At 37.7% G+C, this 19,328-nt stretch overlaps 1 protein-coding gene across 1 annotated transcript in view; it reads left to right on the top strand.

Moving 5' to 3' along the window:
* The window catches only part of ATG7 (autophagy related 7), a 227,812-nt gene that overhangs the window by 100,701 nt on the left and 107,783 nt on the right, over nt 1-19,328 (top strand). Inside the window, 1 exon segment of the mRNA XM_047744561.1 lies at nt 464-586. Coding sequence (XP_047600517.1) covers nt 464-586 — 123 coding nt within the window.

Genomic DNA, 19,328 nt, shown 5'->3' with positions numbered 1-19,328 from the left:
CCCCTTTGTGACATGCCTAGTGAAATTTATTTTTACGTTTTGAGTAATTGTTTTTTAAAAAAATGTATGCCTAGCCAGTAGATCACATTTCCCATCTATTTGTCTGTTTGTCTTTATCCTTTTTAAATTTTTTCTTGGTTCTTTTCTGGCCCATTTTTTTTCCCCCTAATAGGTGAACTTTAGAAGTAGGAAACCCAGCTTTTACAGAATTTTTAGTGAATTTGCATAAAACTTATTTGACAAAAATTGTCATGTGAATTGGAAAAGGATATTGTCATTGTTTCTGAGAAGGGAAAGTGATAAATACTAAGCCCTCCCAGTTTTTGCCCTCCAGATTGCATTATTATCCCCATGTTTAGTTCTAGTTTTAGTTTCATTTTTGACAAGTGCTTATAGAAGTGAAAATCTTGTAATATACTTTTAAAGCCTGCAGCCCCTTTTAACAAATATAAATGTTTTACAGGTTCTTGATCAATATGAACGAGAAGGATTTAATTTCCTAGCGAAGGTGTTTAATTCTTCACATTCCTTCTTAGAAGACTTGACAGGCCTCACTTTGCTGCACCAAGAGACCCAAGCTGCTGAGGTAAGAATAAAACAAGCTTTTTGTACTGAGGACTGGTGTGTTTGAAACCTACTTGATGCTCAGATTTATGGCATAGTAAGGAAGCTGTGAATTATGATTTGACAAACATTGCTAAATAAGTCTGCTAATTATCAGAGAAGAAGGAACCTTCTGCAGTCACTGTATGTTGATGTATGCAGATTGTTGTGTAGCATGTGCCCAGTGCACATAATTAAAGGGAATATGGGTTACGGATTTTCAAGCACCTCTGGTCCTGTCTGAAGAACAGTATGCCTGTGGCCATGGGAGAGTTGTTTCTGATGTCCACATATTAGAATGTCAGATAGGGGAGACTGGGCTTTGGCCATGTTCGTCAGAGGGAATATGCCTGGCTTTTATTTGAAAGGCAGCTATGCTCACCACTATACCACCAACGCTGCACGGGCTTTTATTTGATATTGGATACATCTTAGGTCACTGAACTCTACTATAAAATGGCTTCCCCAGTCACAACCTGAGAGAGTTATGCTTTACTTGTCAATTAGAATATATTGCAGATCTTAATTTCCATGAAGAAGTTCTTAGGAGAAATGTGGCCTGTCTTATCATTTCCACAAGCTGCATAAAGAAAACCTTGAGTGCCTGTGTCCCACAGGAGTGGAACATTTCCAAAGATGCCATTAGTCCTATTGTCCTATTTATTGATGACTACACCATTTCTACCCCTGCCTGGGGTTGTATGTCTTTACCACTGGGGCAGGCTCCAGTGGTCATTGAGTAGACATTCAGGCTGGATACTGGACTAGCTGGTGGCAAACTAAGGCTGCTGTTCAGAAGATTGGACCTAGTAGCACTGAGTAAAGAAAATCGAACCTACAAGAGTCAAATCCTTTGAAACTTTCAGCAGATTGAGGTGAGAGTTTCAGGTACACCAGAGAGGCAAGATAGTACATCTCTAGTACTATACTTAAAACTGAAATCTTGGGGTGCCTGGGTGGGTTAAGCCTCTGCCTTCAGCTCAGGTCGTGATCACAGGGTCCTGGGATCGAGCCCCACATCGGGCTCTCTGCTCAGCGGGGAGCCTGCTTCCTCCTCTCTCTCTCTGCCTGCCTCTCTGCCCACTTGTGATCTCTTGTCTGTCAAATAAATAAATAAAATCTTTAAAAAAAAAATAAATAAATAAAACTGAAATCAGTTCTGGGATACCCAGCTGACTCAGTCAGAAGATGCAACTCTTGATCTGGGGGTCATGAGTTCAGGCCCCACATGGGGTAAAGATTATTTAAATAAATAAAACATTAAAAAAAAAAGCTATAACCAGTTCTTCTTTAACTTGCCTTGGTGTCCTCTGGGCATTAAATGGATGTAGTACTCCACTCATAACCAATAGTTAGGCCCACATAGAGTCTCTTAGCTTCAGTTTCAGAAGATGAACAGTATCTGTGCTGAACTTAAAGAGAATTTGAGATTTTCCCCAGAGCTGTTATTGGTTCCCAGACATGGTTCAAAACATGTTGATCATGGCTGCCATTTTATCCTTTGTGTAGCACTGTACTGCCTGATAAGGTTAAAATAACTTACAGATCTTTTCAACTATGCAATTGTTTGACTAGTTTGCTGAGGGAATATTTCTACCCAGCTAGAAATAATTCATATACTTCTCTTTTGTTGGCTAGATGAATTGCAACTTGAAAGTGACCCCAAATTTCACTCTTTAAAACAGAGCTGGATGCTAGGATAATGGGCAGATTCTTGGTGAGATCTGACTTGCTTTGCATTTTAGCTGGTCAAACATTAATAGCCTTTTCAAAGACCCAGGAAGAAAAGGGGAAGTGTAAGAGACCAAGAGTGACTAAATAGATGGTGGGGCAGGAGGGGACATGGTTTCATCCACAAGTCGGAGTTTTCTTTTTGAAATTTTCCTCCATTCAGTTATATTTATTGTTTTTTTGAATCATAAGCCACACATCAAATTTTTTTTAAAAAGATTTATTTATTTATTTGACAGAGATCACAAGTAGGCAGAGAGGCAGGCAAAGAGAGGAGGAGGAAGCAGGCTCCCCGCCGAGCAGAGAGCCCAATGCAGGGCTCGATCCCAGGACCCTGAGATCATGACCTGAGCAGAAGGCAGAGGCTTTAACCCACTGAGCCACCCAGGCACCCCCACACATCAAATTTTTGATTAGAGATGGTAGACTGGTTGGCCTTGAGCCAGATATGGCTTGCAGGTGTGTTTTGTTTGGCCCTCCCCTGTGTTCTAAATTCTGAATAAAGTCAACATTTAAAACTTATGAGTTTTACATAAAAATCTGAATTTTCCCATTTCTAATTTCTTTGAAAAATCAGATCTGGCGAGCCCAGGCCTGCATTTCTTAATAGTGATGGTTAGCTGGAGCCAGGATGCAAATTTTATAGATAAATAATGTACTTTATATGAAATTTAAAGGTATAAAAAATATTCCGCATGTAAAGTAAATCTTCTACACTCGTTCCTTATCACCTGGTTTCCTTTTTGGAGACACACACTTGTTTTTTTGCCCAAAGTTATTTTTTAGGTGATACTCTCCATTTAAAAGAAGCTCTTGAGTTAATGACCCTTGCAGGTGTTAGAATTTGTGATCCTTATATTAGAGAAGGATCATTTATTTTCTTAAAAAGCTTTATATAGGGCTATGGAGGGCAGGGGGCTACCTGGGTGGCTCAGTTGGTTAAGCAACTGTCTTCGCCTCTGATCATGATCCCAAGGTCCTGGGATCGAGCCCCCTGCATTGGGCTCCCTGCTCAGTGGGAGCTTGCTTCTCCCTCTGCTGTACTGCCTGCTTGTGCTCTTCCACTCTCTGTCAAATAAGTAAATTTTTAAAATAATAATAATTAAATAAATAGGGCTGTGGTTTTCCTTTTTAATTTAAAAAAATTTTTTTTGCTTTTTTTAAAAAATATTTTTATTTATTTATTTGACAGAGAGATAGAGAGCACAAGTAGGCAGAGCGGCAGGCAGAGGGAGAGGGAGAAGCAGGCTCTCTGCTGAGCAGGGAGCCCTTTGTGGGGTTCGATTCCAGAGCCCTGAGATCACAACCCAAGCTGAAGACAGCTGCTCAATCGACTGAGCCACCCAGGCACCCCTTTTTTTGCTTTTTTAATTTCATCTTATTTTCCATCGTAATAAGTGTACTCTTCCTAACTCAACCCCATTTCCCCCATGCCTCCTCTCTGGTAACCATCAGTATTCTATAGTAAAGAGTCTGTTTCTTGGTTTCTTTCTTTTTTTTTCTTTGTTTTTGTTTCATTTCTTAAATTCCACATAAGACTGAAATCATGATATTTACCTTTTTCTGACTTACTTCACGTACCATTATACTCTTTAGCTGTATGCATGTTGTTGCAAATGGCAAGATTTCATTCTTTTTTATGGCTGAATCATACTCCATTGTATTATATGCCACATCTCCTTTATCCATTCATCTATCAGTGGATACCTCGGGCTGGTCTTGTAGTTTGGTTGTTGTGGATAATGATGCAATAACCAAAAGAGTGCATGTATCCCTTTCAATTAGTGGTTTTATTTGGGGGGGGGAGGTGTAAATACCCAGTAGTGTGATTAATGGATTGTAGGGTAGTTCTATTTTTAATTTTTTGAGGAACCTCCATAATGTTTTCCATAGTGGCTGCACCAGTTTGCATTCCCATCAGCAATGCACAAGAGTTCCTTTTTCTCCACATCCTCCCCAACACTTGCTGTTTCTTATGTTTTTTTTTTTTTTATTTTAGTCATTCTGACAGATGTGAGGTAATATCTCATTGTGGTTCGATTGGCATTTCCCTGATGATGAGTGATATTGAGCATCTTTTCATGTGACTGTTGGCCATCTGGATGTCTTCTTTGGAGAAATATCTGTTCGTGTCTTCTGCCCATTTTTAAATTGGATTATTTGTTTTTTGACTATTAAGTTGTATCAGGTCTTTATACATTTTAGATAGTAACCTTTCACTGGATATGCCATTTGTAAATATCTTCTCCTATTTGTAGATCATTTCCTTAGTTTTGTATATTGTTTCCTTCACTGGGCAGAAGCTTTTTATTTTGACATAGTCCCAATAGTTTATTTTTGCTTTTATTTCCCTTGCCTCAAGAGATATATCTAGAAAAGAATTGCTACTTCCCATGTTGGAGAGATTACTGTCTGTGCTCTCTTGAAGGATTTTTATGATTTCAGGTCTCACTTAGGTCTGTAATCCATTTTGAGTTTATTCTTGTGTATAGTGAAAGAAAATGGTCCAATTCCATTCTTTTTCATGTTGCTGTCCAGTTTTCCCAACACCATTTGTTGAAGAGACTTTTTTTCCATTGTATATTCATTCCTCCTTTGTTGAAGACTAATTGACCATATAGTGGGTTTATTTCTGAGTTTTCTGTTCTATTCCAGTGATCTGTGCATCTGTTTTTATGCTAGTACCATACAGACTTAATTGCTACCAGTTTGTAATGTAACTTGAAGTATGGAATTGTGGTATCTTCAGTTTTACTTTGCTTTTTCAAGGTTGGTTTGGTTATTTTGGGTCTTTTGTGGTTCCAAAAGGATTGTTTAGGTGGCTCACTTGGTTAAGCTTCTAACTCTTGATTTTCGCTCAGGTCAAGACTTCAGGGTAATGGGATCAATCCCAGCATTGGACTCTGCACTCAGCACAGAGTTTGCCTGCGATTCTCTTTCCCTCTCCCCCTCTCCCCCTCCCCCCACTTGCTCTCTCTCTCTCTCTCTCTCAAATAAATAAATAAAATCTTTTAAAAGAAATTTAGGATTGTTTGTTTTCGTTCTGTGAAAAATGCTGTTGGTATTTTGAGAGGGATTGCCCTAAATCTGTAAATTGCTTTGGGTAGTATAGACATTTTAATGATATTTGCTCTTCCAACTCATAAGCGTGGAATGTCTTTCCATTTCTTTGCATCATCTTGAATTTCTTTTATCCATGCTTTATAGCTTTTTGAGTACAGGTCTTTCACCTCCTTGGTTAAGTTTATTCCTAGATATTTAATTGTTGTTGATGCCATTGTAAATGGGATTGTTTTCTTAATTTCTCTTTCTGCTGTTTCATTATTAGTGTATATGAAGGCAACAGATTTCTGTACATTGATTTTGTATCCTATAGACTTTACTGAATTCATTTATCAGTTCTAGTAGTTTTTTTGAGTCTTTGGGTTTTCTATACAGAGTATCATGTCATCTGCAAATAGAGTTTTACTTCTTCCTCACCATTGGATGCCTTTGATTTCTTTATGTTGTCTAATTGCTTTGGCTAGGACTTATAGTACTATATTGAATAAAAGTGGTAAGAGTGGACATCCTTGTCCTGTGACCTTAGGGGAAAAGATCTTGGTTTTTTACCATTGTGTATGATGTTGGCTGTGAGCTTTTACCATAAGGTCTTTGTTTTGTTGAGACATGTTTCCTCTAGACCTACTCTGTAGAGGGTTTTGTTGTTGTTGTTGTTGTTGTTAATCATAAATGGATGTACTTCATCAAATGCTTTTTTTGCATCTGGTTTTTATCCTTTCTCTTATTGATGTGATGTGTCACATTGATTGTTTTGTGACTGTTGAACTACGCTTGCATCCCAGGAATAAATCCCACTTAGGAATGTTGTATGATTTTTTTAAATATATTGCTGGATTCTGTTTGCTCGTATTTTGTTGAGAATTTTGCATCTTTATATGGAGATATAGAGAAATATCTCTATATACATGAGAGATGTATGTAGTTCCCATTTTTGTGGCGTCTTTATCTTGTTTTGGTATCAGGATGATACTGGCCTCATAGAGTGAATTTTAAAGTTTTACTCCTCTTATATTTTTTAGAATAGTTTGAGAATAAGTATTAATACCTCTTTAAATGTTTGGTAGAATTCACCTATGAAGCTGTCTAGTTCTGGACTTTTGTTTGTTGGGAGGTTTTATTATTATTATTATTACTGATTCAATTTCTTTGCTGGCAGTCTGTTCAAATTTTCTATTTCTTCCTGCTTCATTTTTAGGATATCATGTTTCTCGGAATTTGTCCATTTCTTCTAAGTTGTCCAATTTGTTGGCATATAGGTTTTCATAATATTCTGTTACAAGTGTTTATATTTCTGTGGTGTTGGTGGTGGTTTCTTCTCTTTCATTAGTGATTTTGTTTACGTGAATTTTTCTCTTTAAATTTTTTAATGAGTCTAGCTAGAAATTTATCCATTTTGTTGATCTTTTCAAAGAACCAGCCTCTGTTTTAATTGATCTGTTCTAAATTTTTTAAGCTTCTTTTTCACTTATTTCTGCTCTAATCTTTATTATTTCCTTCCTTTTGCTGGTTTTGGGTTTTGTTTGTTCTTTTTTCTAGCTCCTTTATGGGTAAGGTTAGGTTGTTTGAGATTTTTCTTGCTTCCTGATGTAGTCCTGTATTGCTATAAGCTTCCCTCTTAGAACTACTTTGGCTGTATCCCAAAGATTTTGGACATGTGTCTTCATTTTTATTGTTTCCATGTAATTTTCTTTTTCTTAAATAATTTTATTTTTCAGTATTCCAAGAGTCATTGTATATGTTATTTGTTTTTCCATGTAATTTTCAATTTCTTCTTTGATTCCTTGGTTGGCCCATTCATTGTTTAGTAACATGTTATTTAACCTCTATGTGTTTGTGCTCTTGCCAGATTTTTTTCTTGTGGTTGAATTCTAGTTTCATAGCATTGTGGTTAGAAAAGATCCATGGTATGACTTTGATTTTTTTGAATTTGTTGAGATTTGTTTTGTAGCCTAATATGTGATCTGTTTTGGAGAATGTTGTATGTGCACTTGAAAAGAATGTGTATTCTGCTGTTCAGGATTGAATGTTCTGAATATGTCTATTAAATCCATCTAGTCCAATATGTCATTCAAAGCCATTGTTTCCTTTTCTGTTTGGATGATCCGTCCATCAATGTGAGTGGGGTTTTTAAAGTCCCCTACTATTACTTTATTAATATCGATTATTTCTTTTTATGTTGGTTGTTAACGATTTTATGTATTTCATTTAAATAGGGCTGTGTTTTAAGATAATGCTCAGTAAAAGACCTCATAACAGTAACATTCCTTGTCCTACCTATATTATTTTACATTACTATGAAAAATATGCATGTATATGTAAATAAATATATTTCAAAAAATATATATATAGCTGTGTGAAGATACCATTTTGATTCACATATTTGATTCCTCATGGAATAACAGATGTTGAGTAATAAAAATACAAAGTTCTTCATTCCATATAGAAAGGTCCTGCTTTATTTATTTTAGCAATGTAACCAAGAATGCCCAATTCTCCTCTTGGGCTCTTTTTTTTTTTAAATTATTTTTATTAATGTGTAAGATATTTGCCCCAGGGGTACAGGTTTGTGAATCGCCAGGTTTACATACTTCACAGCACTCACCATCTCACATACCCTCCCAATGTCCATAACCCAACCACCCTCTCCACACCCCCCCTCCCCCAAGCAACCCTCAGTTTGTTTAGTGAGATTAAGAGTCTCTTATGGTTTGTCTCCCTCCTGATCCCATCTCATTTCATGATCTTGGGCTCTTTTTATGCCTCAACTTTGAAAATGCAGAAGATTCAACCAGATAATTATATGTGTCTGTATCATTTTATACATTTTTATGAAATATGTATTTGTACAAATACTCTTTTTTTATAACTGGAATTATTGAACAGCTTTGAAAAATTTTGATAGCAAGTCACTGTGTTAGTAACTGAATACAGAAGTTAATGAGATATACTCATAGTCTAATATGAGAAACAGATGTAAATAGTACATTCTAATATCATCAAAAATATTTTAGTCATTTATATATATTAAGTGCTCAGAGAGCAGTTACTCCTGCCTTGGGGAGTAGGGATGTCAAAGAAAGCTTCACACAGAAGGGAACAAGTATTCCAGTTAAATTTTAAAATTTAATTAATTTCTAATTTAATTTTTATTGAGCTATAATTGAAATATCACATTATATATTAGTATCAGGTGTTCAGTATGTAATAATTTGATATTTGTAGGTATTCCAAAATGATCACCACAACAAGTCTAGTTAACATCCATCACCAGTTAGTTTTAAAGGATGAGTAGGCTGTCTTTAAAAATAAAAATTGGGAGGGAAATAGGAGAGGGCTGAATAAAGGTCTTAGAGGCCAAGAGTCTTTAGTGTGTTACTCAGAATCATGAGAATGTAGTTGGAGCCAGGCTTATTTGAAATCAGATAAGGTGTTGTTTTTTTTTTAATAACAACTTTATTGAGTTGCAGTTCATATACCATGAAATTTACCCTTTTAAAGTGTACAATTCAGTGGTTTTTAGTATATTCACAGAGTTGTGCTACCCTTACTACTAAGTTTAGTAGTAAACTTATCATCACCCAAGAAGAAACTCCATACTCATTAAACAGTCACTGCTTATTTCCCCCTTCCTTCCAGGCCTGGCAACCACTACTGTACTTTCTGTTTCCATGGATTTGCCTATTCTGGACATGCCATGTAAATGAAATCAAATGATTTGTGGTCTTTTGTGTCTGCTGTCTTTAACTTAGCATGATGGTTTCAAGGCTCATCCATGTTGTAGAAAGATAACTCTTTTTTCATTAAAGAAAGAAAAGTTTTGATGCTTTTAAACAGTCCCCTATCCTTTAACACCTGTGGTCTATCTCCCAAAATATAGACCCTTTATAAAGGAAGAGTGCAAAGCTGATCCTACTAGAGACTACAAATCCCTTTCTTTTCATAGAAAGGAGCACAGGAATAATGGATTGGAAAATATATTCAAGACAGAATCACCTAGATCTAGGAAGATTGACTAATGCAACCCAATCTTTTGCACCCACCTTTCTTCCATCATCAAATAACCCCACATGATTGCCATTATTTTAGTCTAGGTTACTAGTGTAATCACATTGCTGTTGAGATTAAGATTAACAGACAAATCACCAGGTTGATTTCTGTGGGAGAAGGGGTTGAGATGCAAGGTGCAGAGTGGGGACTAGAAGTGTGGTTAAGGAGGGAAGGGAAGGGTGGACAGACTAGACTTACAAAGATGAATTTATTTGGGGTAATGGTGATTTTGAGGTAATGGAATAAGTGAATAGAAATGACTGAATGGTATTAGAGATAGGATGATGATAGAGTTTGGAGAAAAAGAGGAAGACTGGTAGATGGACTTAGCAGGTAAAGAAAATTATCCTGTTTCATTGAGTACAGTGAGGAGAAGCTATAGAGCTAGGATGCAATAAAAAATATTTAAATGAGGATTGTGCATGGTAGATTAATTTTGTCTTGAGTTATAGCTTAAAATTTTAAAAATGCTCTGTCATAAATGTTATTACAAATGTTGTGTTTCCTAAAGAAAGGGTCTTAGACAGAGACCCATGTCCCTAGTCTGTAGCCCATGTAGCTGCCAAATTATGGTTATATTCTACCCATGAGGTATTAGAAGGCCCCATAGAGGAGAGCCCCCCACCCCCAGCTTTTGCCCTCTTAAAATGTTGCCATCTGAATAAGGAGTTTTGCATGAAGTTCTGATCTTTACTTTCAAGAGCCTTTTTGAGATACTTGGAGATTGACCCGAGTTCTCTCTTGTTCATCCCTGTCTATTTATCCCAGTTGGAACAAAAGGAAATGGCCTTAAAGTCGATGAAGCACAAGATGTCCAAGTCATGAAGTTGTTGAAGTGCTGAACAAATGCTTTTAAAACTGCTGAATTTGTTGAAGAAAGGCTCAGTGTAAATCAGACATGCAAATGACTTAGCCATCTTCCCATAAAAATTTGCTGTGACTTATCTTCTTAGGGTTATTTTTCATCAAGTACCTGTTCACATGTACTGAGTCAGTTCCAACTGTGGGTTCAACATTGTGCTGTGGGAAATGCCAAATAATGTCAAACCCCATGTAAGTAGAGAGAAAAGACTGATACATAAGAGAGGTAATAAAGCAAGCTATATCCCTGAGAAATTCAAGTAACAAAATTTCATAAACCAATTCCCCTGAAATGCTTCATTCTCATTTTCAAAGGTTTGCACATTCCATGACTCTAGGTTTTCCTCCCTTCCCTTGACTATATCATTCATATCTGATGCTGTGTCATGCAGCTATGATTGCAAGATTGCAGTTAAAGCACTTCATTAATAGAATTTACATCTTTGTCCAGCCTTTGCTAAGCAGAACTTTTTTCCTGCAGAATCAGAAATTAACGAATGATCGTTAAAAAATAAAGTTTAATGCCAATAATAGCACAAGATGTAAAATCATGAACAGGCTGGCAGAAATAAAGAAGGCTGAGCCAAAGGGTTGATTCTGAATTAAAACTCAGGTTCTGACTCATCTACTACAGAATTCAGAATTCTAGAAAATAAAGTGCCCATTTCTCTCATAGCAGGAAAGTCATATGAAAAACATTATTTTTAGTCATGTGATATGACTTCATTGGCATGACAATTTACTATTCAGCAAAGTAAATAACACAATTAACAAGTGTTTCTGCTAGGCCTTTTGCACTTACACTGAGTTTTTGGCCTCTCCCCCTCACAGATGGTTTTGATTTGGTTCCTGTGGAATATTTTTTTTTGTTTTGTTTTGTATTTAACAACAGTCAGATATTTATGTACAGTTTCATCAAGAGCCTCTGATGACAAATATGCCTTTGGAGGCCAGTAGAAGCTGTGGGAAACCCCCATGTCAGCACTTAGACCTGTTTCCAACGGAGAGAAATCACTGTGGGGACTGACCTAGCCTGCTCATGAATCCAGTTCACTTTTCCCACAGCCTCTGCTCGCCCACTTCCAACCTGCACTGGCCCATCCTTAGACTGTATCCTGCCTTGATTTTTCCTTATGAAGCAATCCCTCGAGACACAGCCTTGGCCTTCTCCCCTAATTGCAGAGGAAAGGCAGAAACAACAGGCAGAAAGCCATTTAATTCTTAGATTGGAAATGAGAGCCTGGTTTTTGAAATAAGGCTTGGCAGTATCCCTTCAGAACTCACTTCATAAAATGAATCCCTTTTATTTGCTGTCAGAGTTATCTACATGGATTTGAGATGTTTCGATAAGTTGGTGTTGGGGAAGGATCCAATTGGAGGATAAACAATGAAGTTTGGGCAGTCTCCACCCTTCCGAAGAGCAGTCTTGGATGGTATAATCCACTTAGAGGTGTATGGGAGAGAGAAGAGAATCATAAATGCTAAAAGCAGAGTTAAAACAGCAGATACTAAGAAATAGAACATGGAAACCGCATCCTTAAATTTTAGTTCTTGTTCTGCTCATGTTCTCCTGAATACTTGTGTGAATAACTTGAAAATTTTGTGTTATCAACTTCCCCCTTTAAATTAAAGTGATTGAACCATATGTGAAGTCCTTTTTAGCTCTAATAATCTGATGGTTTTATTTCAAATATAGCTGGTATGACCAAGAAGTAAAACAGTGGCCAGTTTTTATGTCAAAATGTTTTAAAATATATCAAGATGATTACTTTTTATGCATTTTCTAACTATTCTAGTGTCTATCCTGTCTGGGTTGTCATGGCTAGGGACATTTTTTGTTGTATTCTTTAGAGATTTAGATCTACTTTGAGCCATGAAATAGTATTTCTCATACTTTATATTGATTGGTATGTATAGTGGTGTATTTAAATTCAATATGGTGTAAGCCAGCCTAATTTAACTTACCTCATTGTCCAGTCTTGATGCCCTGAACTTTTGGCTTCTTCGTAAACTAGGTCTCCCCACACCATAATCAAGTGTGTTCCTTAAATCTGCCACTTGGCAACCTCTTGGTTCCAACGATGAATTCCAAAACCCTTAAGTAATGGCAACATCTTTAAAATGTTGCATGTATAAAAACCAAGGATTTTCTTTAAAAACAAACCATATTACACTATAATACTCATAGTACCTGACCCCTGGCTGGTGAGATGGCCTGAGTCCACGTCAGAGCTCCAACAAACGGCCAAACTGCTGCCTATCAGCGGTTTGCAGTGTGCAGGGCAAGACCATATGCAGCAGCCCTGAGTGAGACCTTGGGTCATTTGCCTAACTTTGAGTTTCATTTTCTTCATTTGTGGAATGAGATCAATAATTCCTACTCCTCACAACTATTGTGAGTGTTAAATTAAAAAGTACCTAACAAAAGAAAAGACAAATTGGAGCACATCAAAATTTAAAACTTTGTGATTTAAATGGTTTTTTACAAGTCATATATCTGATAAGGAACTAGTATCCAGACTATATCGGAAATTCTTGCAACTCAGTAATAAAAAGACATAAATCCAATTAAAAACTGGGCAGTGGATTTAAATAGACATGTCTCAGAAGAAGATATAACCATATCCAATAAGAACATGAAAAGAAGGATGCCTGGGTGGCATAGTTGGTTAAGCATCTGCCTTCAGCTCAGGTCATGATCCTGGAGTCTTGGGATTGAGTCTTGCATTGGGCTCCTTGCTCAGCAGGGAGCCTGCTTCTCCCTCCCCCTGCTTGTGCGCACTCTCTCACTCGTGCTCTCTCCTGCAAATAAATAAAATATATTTTTTTAAATGGGTGAATTACATGGTATGTGAATTATATCTCAATAAAGGTGTTTAACCAAAGAGAAAAGAAAGACAACATGGAGCCCCAGTGCACATAGCTGGGATCTTGTGTGCTTCCTTCTCTCCTTTTCTCTCTCTGGCTTCTAAGGGCAGTATTGATTTTCTGTTGTGACAGGCTGTCAGAGCATGTTAGCTTATTGTTTGCAGAAATGAACTTTGTCTAGATGAGATAGTGATTTTTTCCCCCATTTTTATTGTGCCTTAGTTTCTAAGCCTTAGTCTCTGCTCACCTCCTCTCACCCTTTTTCTGTGGCTAGCACATCCACACAACACATCACAAACACACTCACACACCTTCTCTTTTCCAGAACAATTTGAAAGAAAGTTTCACATACCATGACACCTCACCTCTAAATTTTTGGCATGAATCACCTAAGAATACAAATATTCTTTTCATATAGACAGAATACCATTAATGTTACAAAATAATGAATAATCATTCCCTCATGGCATCTAAAATCCAGTATGTGTTCCTATTTTCCCAATCATCCACAGAATTTTAAAAGTACCTTTTAAACTATTGTTTGCTTTTTTCCTCATTTATATCTGTATACTTAAAAAGTTTAAAAAAAATAAAAATTCAGCATCAGTCACTTGCTGTATGAACTTCATCTTTTTTCTTAGCACTTAACACTCTGATTTTTCTGAATGGGGAGAGACAGTTCCCCTATTTGGCAGCGTAGCTCAGAGGTTCTGCTGCTCCAGGCAGGACTTGTCAAGGTGAGGCATCTCCAGGCATCACATTGGCATTGTAGCCTCATTGAGCCAAACTTCATAGCCAACTGGCCCTGAGTAGTGGGTTCCTGTTCATCCTCCCATGTGGGTGCCCAGTGCCTGAGGCTTTTGAGGAGGTAGGAATTGGACTGTGAAGTCTATTTTCAATATTTTGTAAAGCCAAAGCAGAAATAAAATGTTTAGGACATGAAGTTACGTTGATCAAGTTGGTTTTCCTGAATTCTGTTGTCTCAGAGTGAAATGGAATGCCAGTTAGCCTGATCCAATCAAAAGTTCTTATTGACAGTTACGTATGCCTTTGAATTATAAAAACAGTAAGATAAAAGTAGTGCATTTTGTTGGATGGGAACAGTTTTTCAAGATGTAGTCTGACACGGAGAAAGTAGGGGTTAGGAAGAGGAGGGTCACTGGCCGAGGGCACCACTGGCCCTGACTTCCTGACTGTATTAGCAGTAGAGGTCCCGGGGAGATGTTCCTGCAGTTTGCCCTGTGACCGTTATTCCAGGGGCTGTATTTTTACAGCTGACCCTTCTCATTTGCAAACATAACAGCTGCTGTGTTGAATTTGGGGGCTTTCCATGTTTTGGTACTATAAAATTAAATTGACTCTTGGTTCTGAAATCTTAGTCTTGATCTGTCCTTTTTTGCCATTAGCTGTGGGAGACCAAGGAGGGAAAGGATGTGAGATGTTCTAAGATGTATATTGTTTTTAAGTTAAATATTGTTCGTGTTTAATCAGGGCTTCTGTCAATCAACAAATGTTGACTCCTTGTCAAGTTCATGGCGGTGTGGGGATTCAAAGAGGTACATACACCAGGTGTTCAGGAGGCTGACGTGGCACAGTTAGGTTGGTAGAACAGATGAGTAACCAAGGCTGCAGGGCAGTAGGTGTGCACAGAGAGCTGGACACACGGCACAGGAAGTCCTGCAGGTTTCAGGAGCCTAGGATGCAGAGAGGGCTCCGGGAAATAGTTGGATTTGAACTGGTTCCTGAAGATTGGCACTGCAAGTGTAGGAGAGAAGGAGAGAAGACATTCCAGAAAGGACTGTGGCGTGGGAGCATCCGAGATCACTGATGAAAATTAACAAGAGAGACACAGCAACTAATGCTGATTACATCATCTGCATTTTTCATGGAACTTTTGTACCTAGCCTTTGGTGCCATACCAGTCTTATGAGATGGATCTTACATTTTATAGCTCAGAGAACTGAACTGATATGCTAAGTTGACTGGACACTGTTAAACTTAACTTGGCTCAGTGTTTATCTGTATCTTGAGGTTTACAATATGCTTCATGTGCCTGAGAGCAGCTAGGAAGATACGGATGTGTTCTGCTTTACAGAGAGTACCTCTGCTTTCAGATTGAGCAGTTTCAAAGAGTAGTTTTGCTTTTTGTCTGTTTCCTTCCAACGGCATTCTTGAAGAGCATGTTTTCTTTCACTCTTCCATCCTGGAGCCTGGTCAGCCAGCCTCCCTTGTGCTTTTTTATTCTTGAAATGTCTTTAAGAACAGACCGGCATCTTAAAATCTGTGGGAATGACGTTTTACTCATTCATGATTCTATCTCCAGACTTAACCAATGGGAAAAGGACAGATAAGAGACAACTTGTTTGTTCCTGACCTTTAGTTTTTCCTAATAAGAGAAGTTAAAATCTTGCTCCCATTTGTCTTTATTCAGCCATCTGGTTAAAAAAATCAGTGCTAAATTAGAAATATTTGGGTCTTATTGTTGTAAGACAAAATCATTGAGTTTCTAATTACCAATATAGTAAGCTGCTATGGATTGATTTGTTTGTTTTAAAGATTTTATTTATTTATTTGACAGACAGAGATCATAAGTAGGCAGAGAGGCAGGCAGAGAGAGAAAGGAAAGCAGGCTCCCTGCTGAGCAGAGAACCCGATGCAGGGCTCAATCCAGAACCCTGGGATCAAGACCTAAGTTGAAGGCAGAGACTTTAACCTACTGAGCCACCCAGGTGCCCCAATTGATTTGTTTTTAATTATGCTACTAAACTTAAAGTATAATGGGATAAATGGGATAATACCTACCCGCACCAAGTTGGTGTTATAATGTGCTTTGAAATCTTAGAAGTGTAATAGAAGCCTCAGTTCTCATAAGGCTAAATGCAAATGAGCCATATGGAAAACTGCCATCGTTTTTCTAAATACTTTTTTTCTTGCTACACCATAGGCCTTTGAACATAAATGTCTTGAATTAAACTTGAAGCATTCATTAACCCTTAAAATAATTTGTATTAACTGGAACTTGAGTATCAAAAACATTAGCAACAAATGCTTTTGTTGTAGAAGAACCTATAGAAAACCACTTGATTCCAGTCCAGGTATAAGAAAACACATTAACTTTCAAATAAATCTAATAAAACCTCCTAATAACAAACAGTTGCAACTTCTCAGTTCATCATGATCTTTAAAAGAATATTCTTATTCTATTCTGAAATTAACTCTTCAAAAGGACTGTTGAATAGCTTTGTCTCTCACATGCCCCTGTGCATTCTCTGCAGTTCTGTCTTGTGTACTTCTGTCCCATTGCCCCATCCTCTTCCCACTTGAGATTTGGTTGAGCTCGTCCATCTGGTCAAGTCCTGTTTCCTTCCCCCATGGGGTCTGGCTGGTATTCCTGCGGGCCCGTCTAACTCAAGTGCCAACCTCCTTTGAAAGATGGTTTCTGACTCTCTACCCAAGGCTGGGGTACTCATGAGATCATATAAGTGAAGGTCTGAAAGCACCATGTGCATTTGGTACAGTTTTATATTATTGTGGAGCAGAGGAATGACCACTGATCCAACAGTGCTTTAGGAAAATGAAAATGGCAAAGATCAAGAGCTTTCTCCCCTCCCTTTTTCTTTTTATCTTAATATTTTCCCCTTTTTAAAAAAATATTTCATTTATTTATTTGATAGCACAAGCAGAGGGAGTGGCAGAGGGAGAGGGAGAAGCAGGCTCCCCACTGAACAGGGAGCCTGACACAGGGCTTATTCCCAGGACCCTGGGATCATAACCTGAGCCGAAGCCAGACGCTTAACCAACTGAGCTACCTAGGTGCCCCTATATCTTAATATTTTCAAGTGAGCTATCACATAAACCAGAAGAAAGCATAAAACATTATATATATGATATAAGAGGATGATTGTCGTATTCACACCCAGATCAAAAAGTACAGCATTCCCTTTTACCCCTCTCATGTTTGCCTTCCTGACTAACAACCCTTGAAGTAAATGCCCTGCTGACTCTTGTGATAGTTATTTCCTTGCTTTACTTAACAGCTTTAGTTGGGTGTATGAACAACATAATTCACTTGCCTGACTTTGAACTTTTATATATGGGAGTAAGCCCTATATGATCTTTTGTGTTTTGCTTCTTTTGCTGACCATTGTGAAGGTTACACATGTTGTGTGCAGCTGAAATTTGTTCCTTTTTGTTGCTGTATAGTATTTTATAGTTTACACATGCTGCAGTTTGTCGATTCTACTGTAAATGGATACCTGTAGCCTGTCCAGTTTGGACTATAATAAAGAGTGTGGGTCATAGCATTCTTACATTTATCTCCTACGCTACATAAGCAGGGTTTCTCTGTCAGTGTTTCTCAACCTTTTTTTCCTATATCAGCTCTCCTAAGTAGAAAACTTGATTAATTTTAAACTAAAAACTGTAAAATTAATCCTAAAGAGTAGGATTTTGTTGGGCAGAGTTGAGCTTTGGAAGGCCACAGCCATTGTGAGAGCCAAGATTTTTTCCCTTATCGAAAATCAAATTTTTTTCTTTTGTGGAAATAATATTACCCACATTGAAAATGCACATTCTAGGTTATATAACTAAGATCAGAATTGTTGGGTCATGGAAAATGTGAATCTTGAACATTATTAGATCATGGCAAACTGTCTTTCAGAGCAATTGTACCAATTTAAGTGATTATATGGGAGTTTCTATGGCTACATATCCTTGCCAAAATCCTGGTACTGTCATATTTAAGAATTTTTGCCAATCTGTTAGATGTGTAACAATATGACATTATGCTTCTTAAAAATTTGTAGTTTCCTATTATCAGGAGGTTAAACAGCTTATGTTTATTAATAATTTGGATTCCTCTTTCCTGATGGTTTATTTCTCTATTTCAACTGTAATAATTCTTGTATGTTCCACTTATGTAGCCCCTGTTAAAAGAAAACACAATAGGATGACCTGATTATTCACTTGAAAAATACAATGAAGCCCGGAGACCTGTGTTCTAATCCCAGATGAACTGTTCGTCTTAGTGTCCTCATATACTAAATAAGGGTACTGACTGAGTTAGAGGGGTGGTTCTCAACCCTGGCTGTCCATTAGAATTGTCTTTTCAAAAATACCAATGTTTAAAGCATATGTCTACTAGAAAATCTGATTGAGTTGGATTAGAGATTTCCATAACCCTTCTAACCTAACATTCCATGATATTGATAAAATAGTCTTTGAATCATCCTCCTTGTTTGTTCCCTATATTAGGTATTCCAGGACACTATTTCTCGGTTGAACATTAATGTCTTTTTGTAAATGAGTTTTTTTTTTTTAAAGATTTTGACAGAGATCACAAGTAGGCAGAGGCAGACAGAGGGAGAGAGGGAAGCAGGCTTCCTGCTGAGCAGAGAGCCCAATGCGGGGCTCGATCCCAGGACCCTGGAATCATGACCTGAGCCAAAGGCAGAGGCTTTAACCCACTGAGCCACCCAGGTGCCCCAGGTGCCCCTTTAAAATGAGTTTTAAAGAGGAAGAAACTTGGGGTACCTGGGTGGCTCAGTCGGTTGAGCATCTGACTCTGTTTCAGCTCAGATCATGATCTCAGGGTTGTGAGATCAAGCCCTGCATTAGGCTCTGCACTCAGCAAAGAGTCTGCTTGAGATTCTCTCTCTCTGTCCCTCCTGCTGGTGTTTTCTCTCTCTCTCTCAAATAAATAAATAAATACGTACATACATACATCTTAAAAAAAAAAAAAAAAAAAGAGGAAACTCAATTTAGTCCACAAAGGAAAGGTAGTGTCAGTGTTCAAAAAAATTTTTTTGTAGCTGATTTTCTTGCAACACTAATAGGGTTTTCTATTATGACAAAATACACATCCAAAGACAATGCTAAGAAATCATAAATGAGCCTTGGAAAGCATGAGGCATATGTCAGCTTATGAGTCTGGGCCGAGTACAGCCTGATAAGGCTGAACTCATAAATTCCTGACTTTTGGTTTTTTCCAAAAGATCTGTCCCATTGCCAGAAGCCAGACTTTCACTTCCAGTCAGACAAGGGGCTTCTCAGGCCTGGAACCAAGGCACAAAGGGAACAGCTGTGCTCCAGGAGGAGTTGGTCAAAGCCCTTGCTATCCTGACATGCACATGGGTCAGTGGTTACTGGACCTATGG

The sequence above is a fragment of the Lutra lutra genome, chromosome 1 (assembly GCF_902655055.1).
Source record: "Lutra lutra chromosome 1, mLutLut1.2, whole genome shotgun sequence".
NCBI classification, from domain to species: Eukaryota; Metazoa; Chordata; class Mammalia; order Carnivora; family Mustelidae; genus Lutra; species Lutra lutra.
Note: the sequence above shows the minus strand (reverse complement) of the source record. Positions and strands in the feature narration are given on the sequence as shown.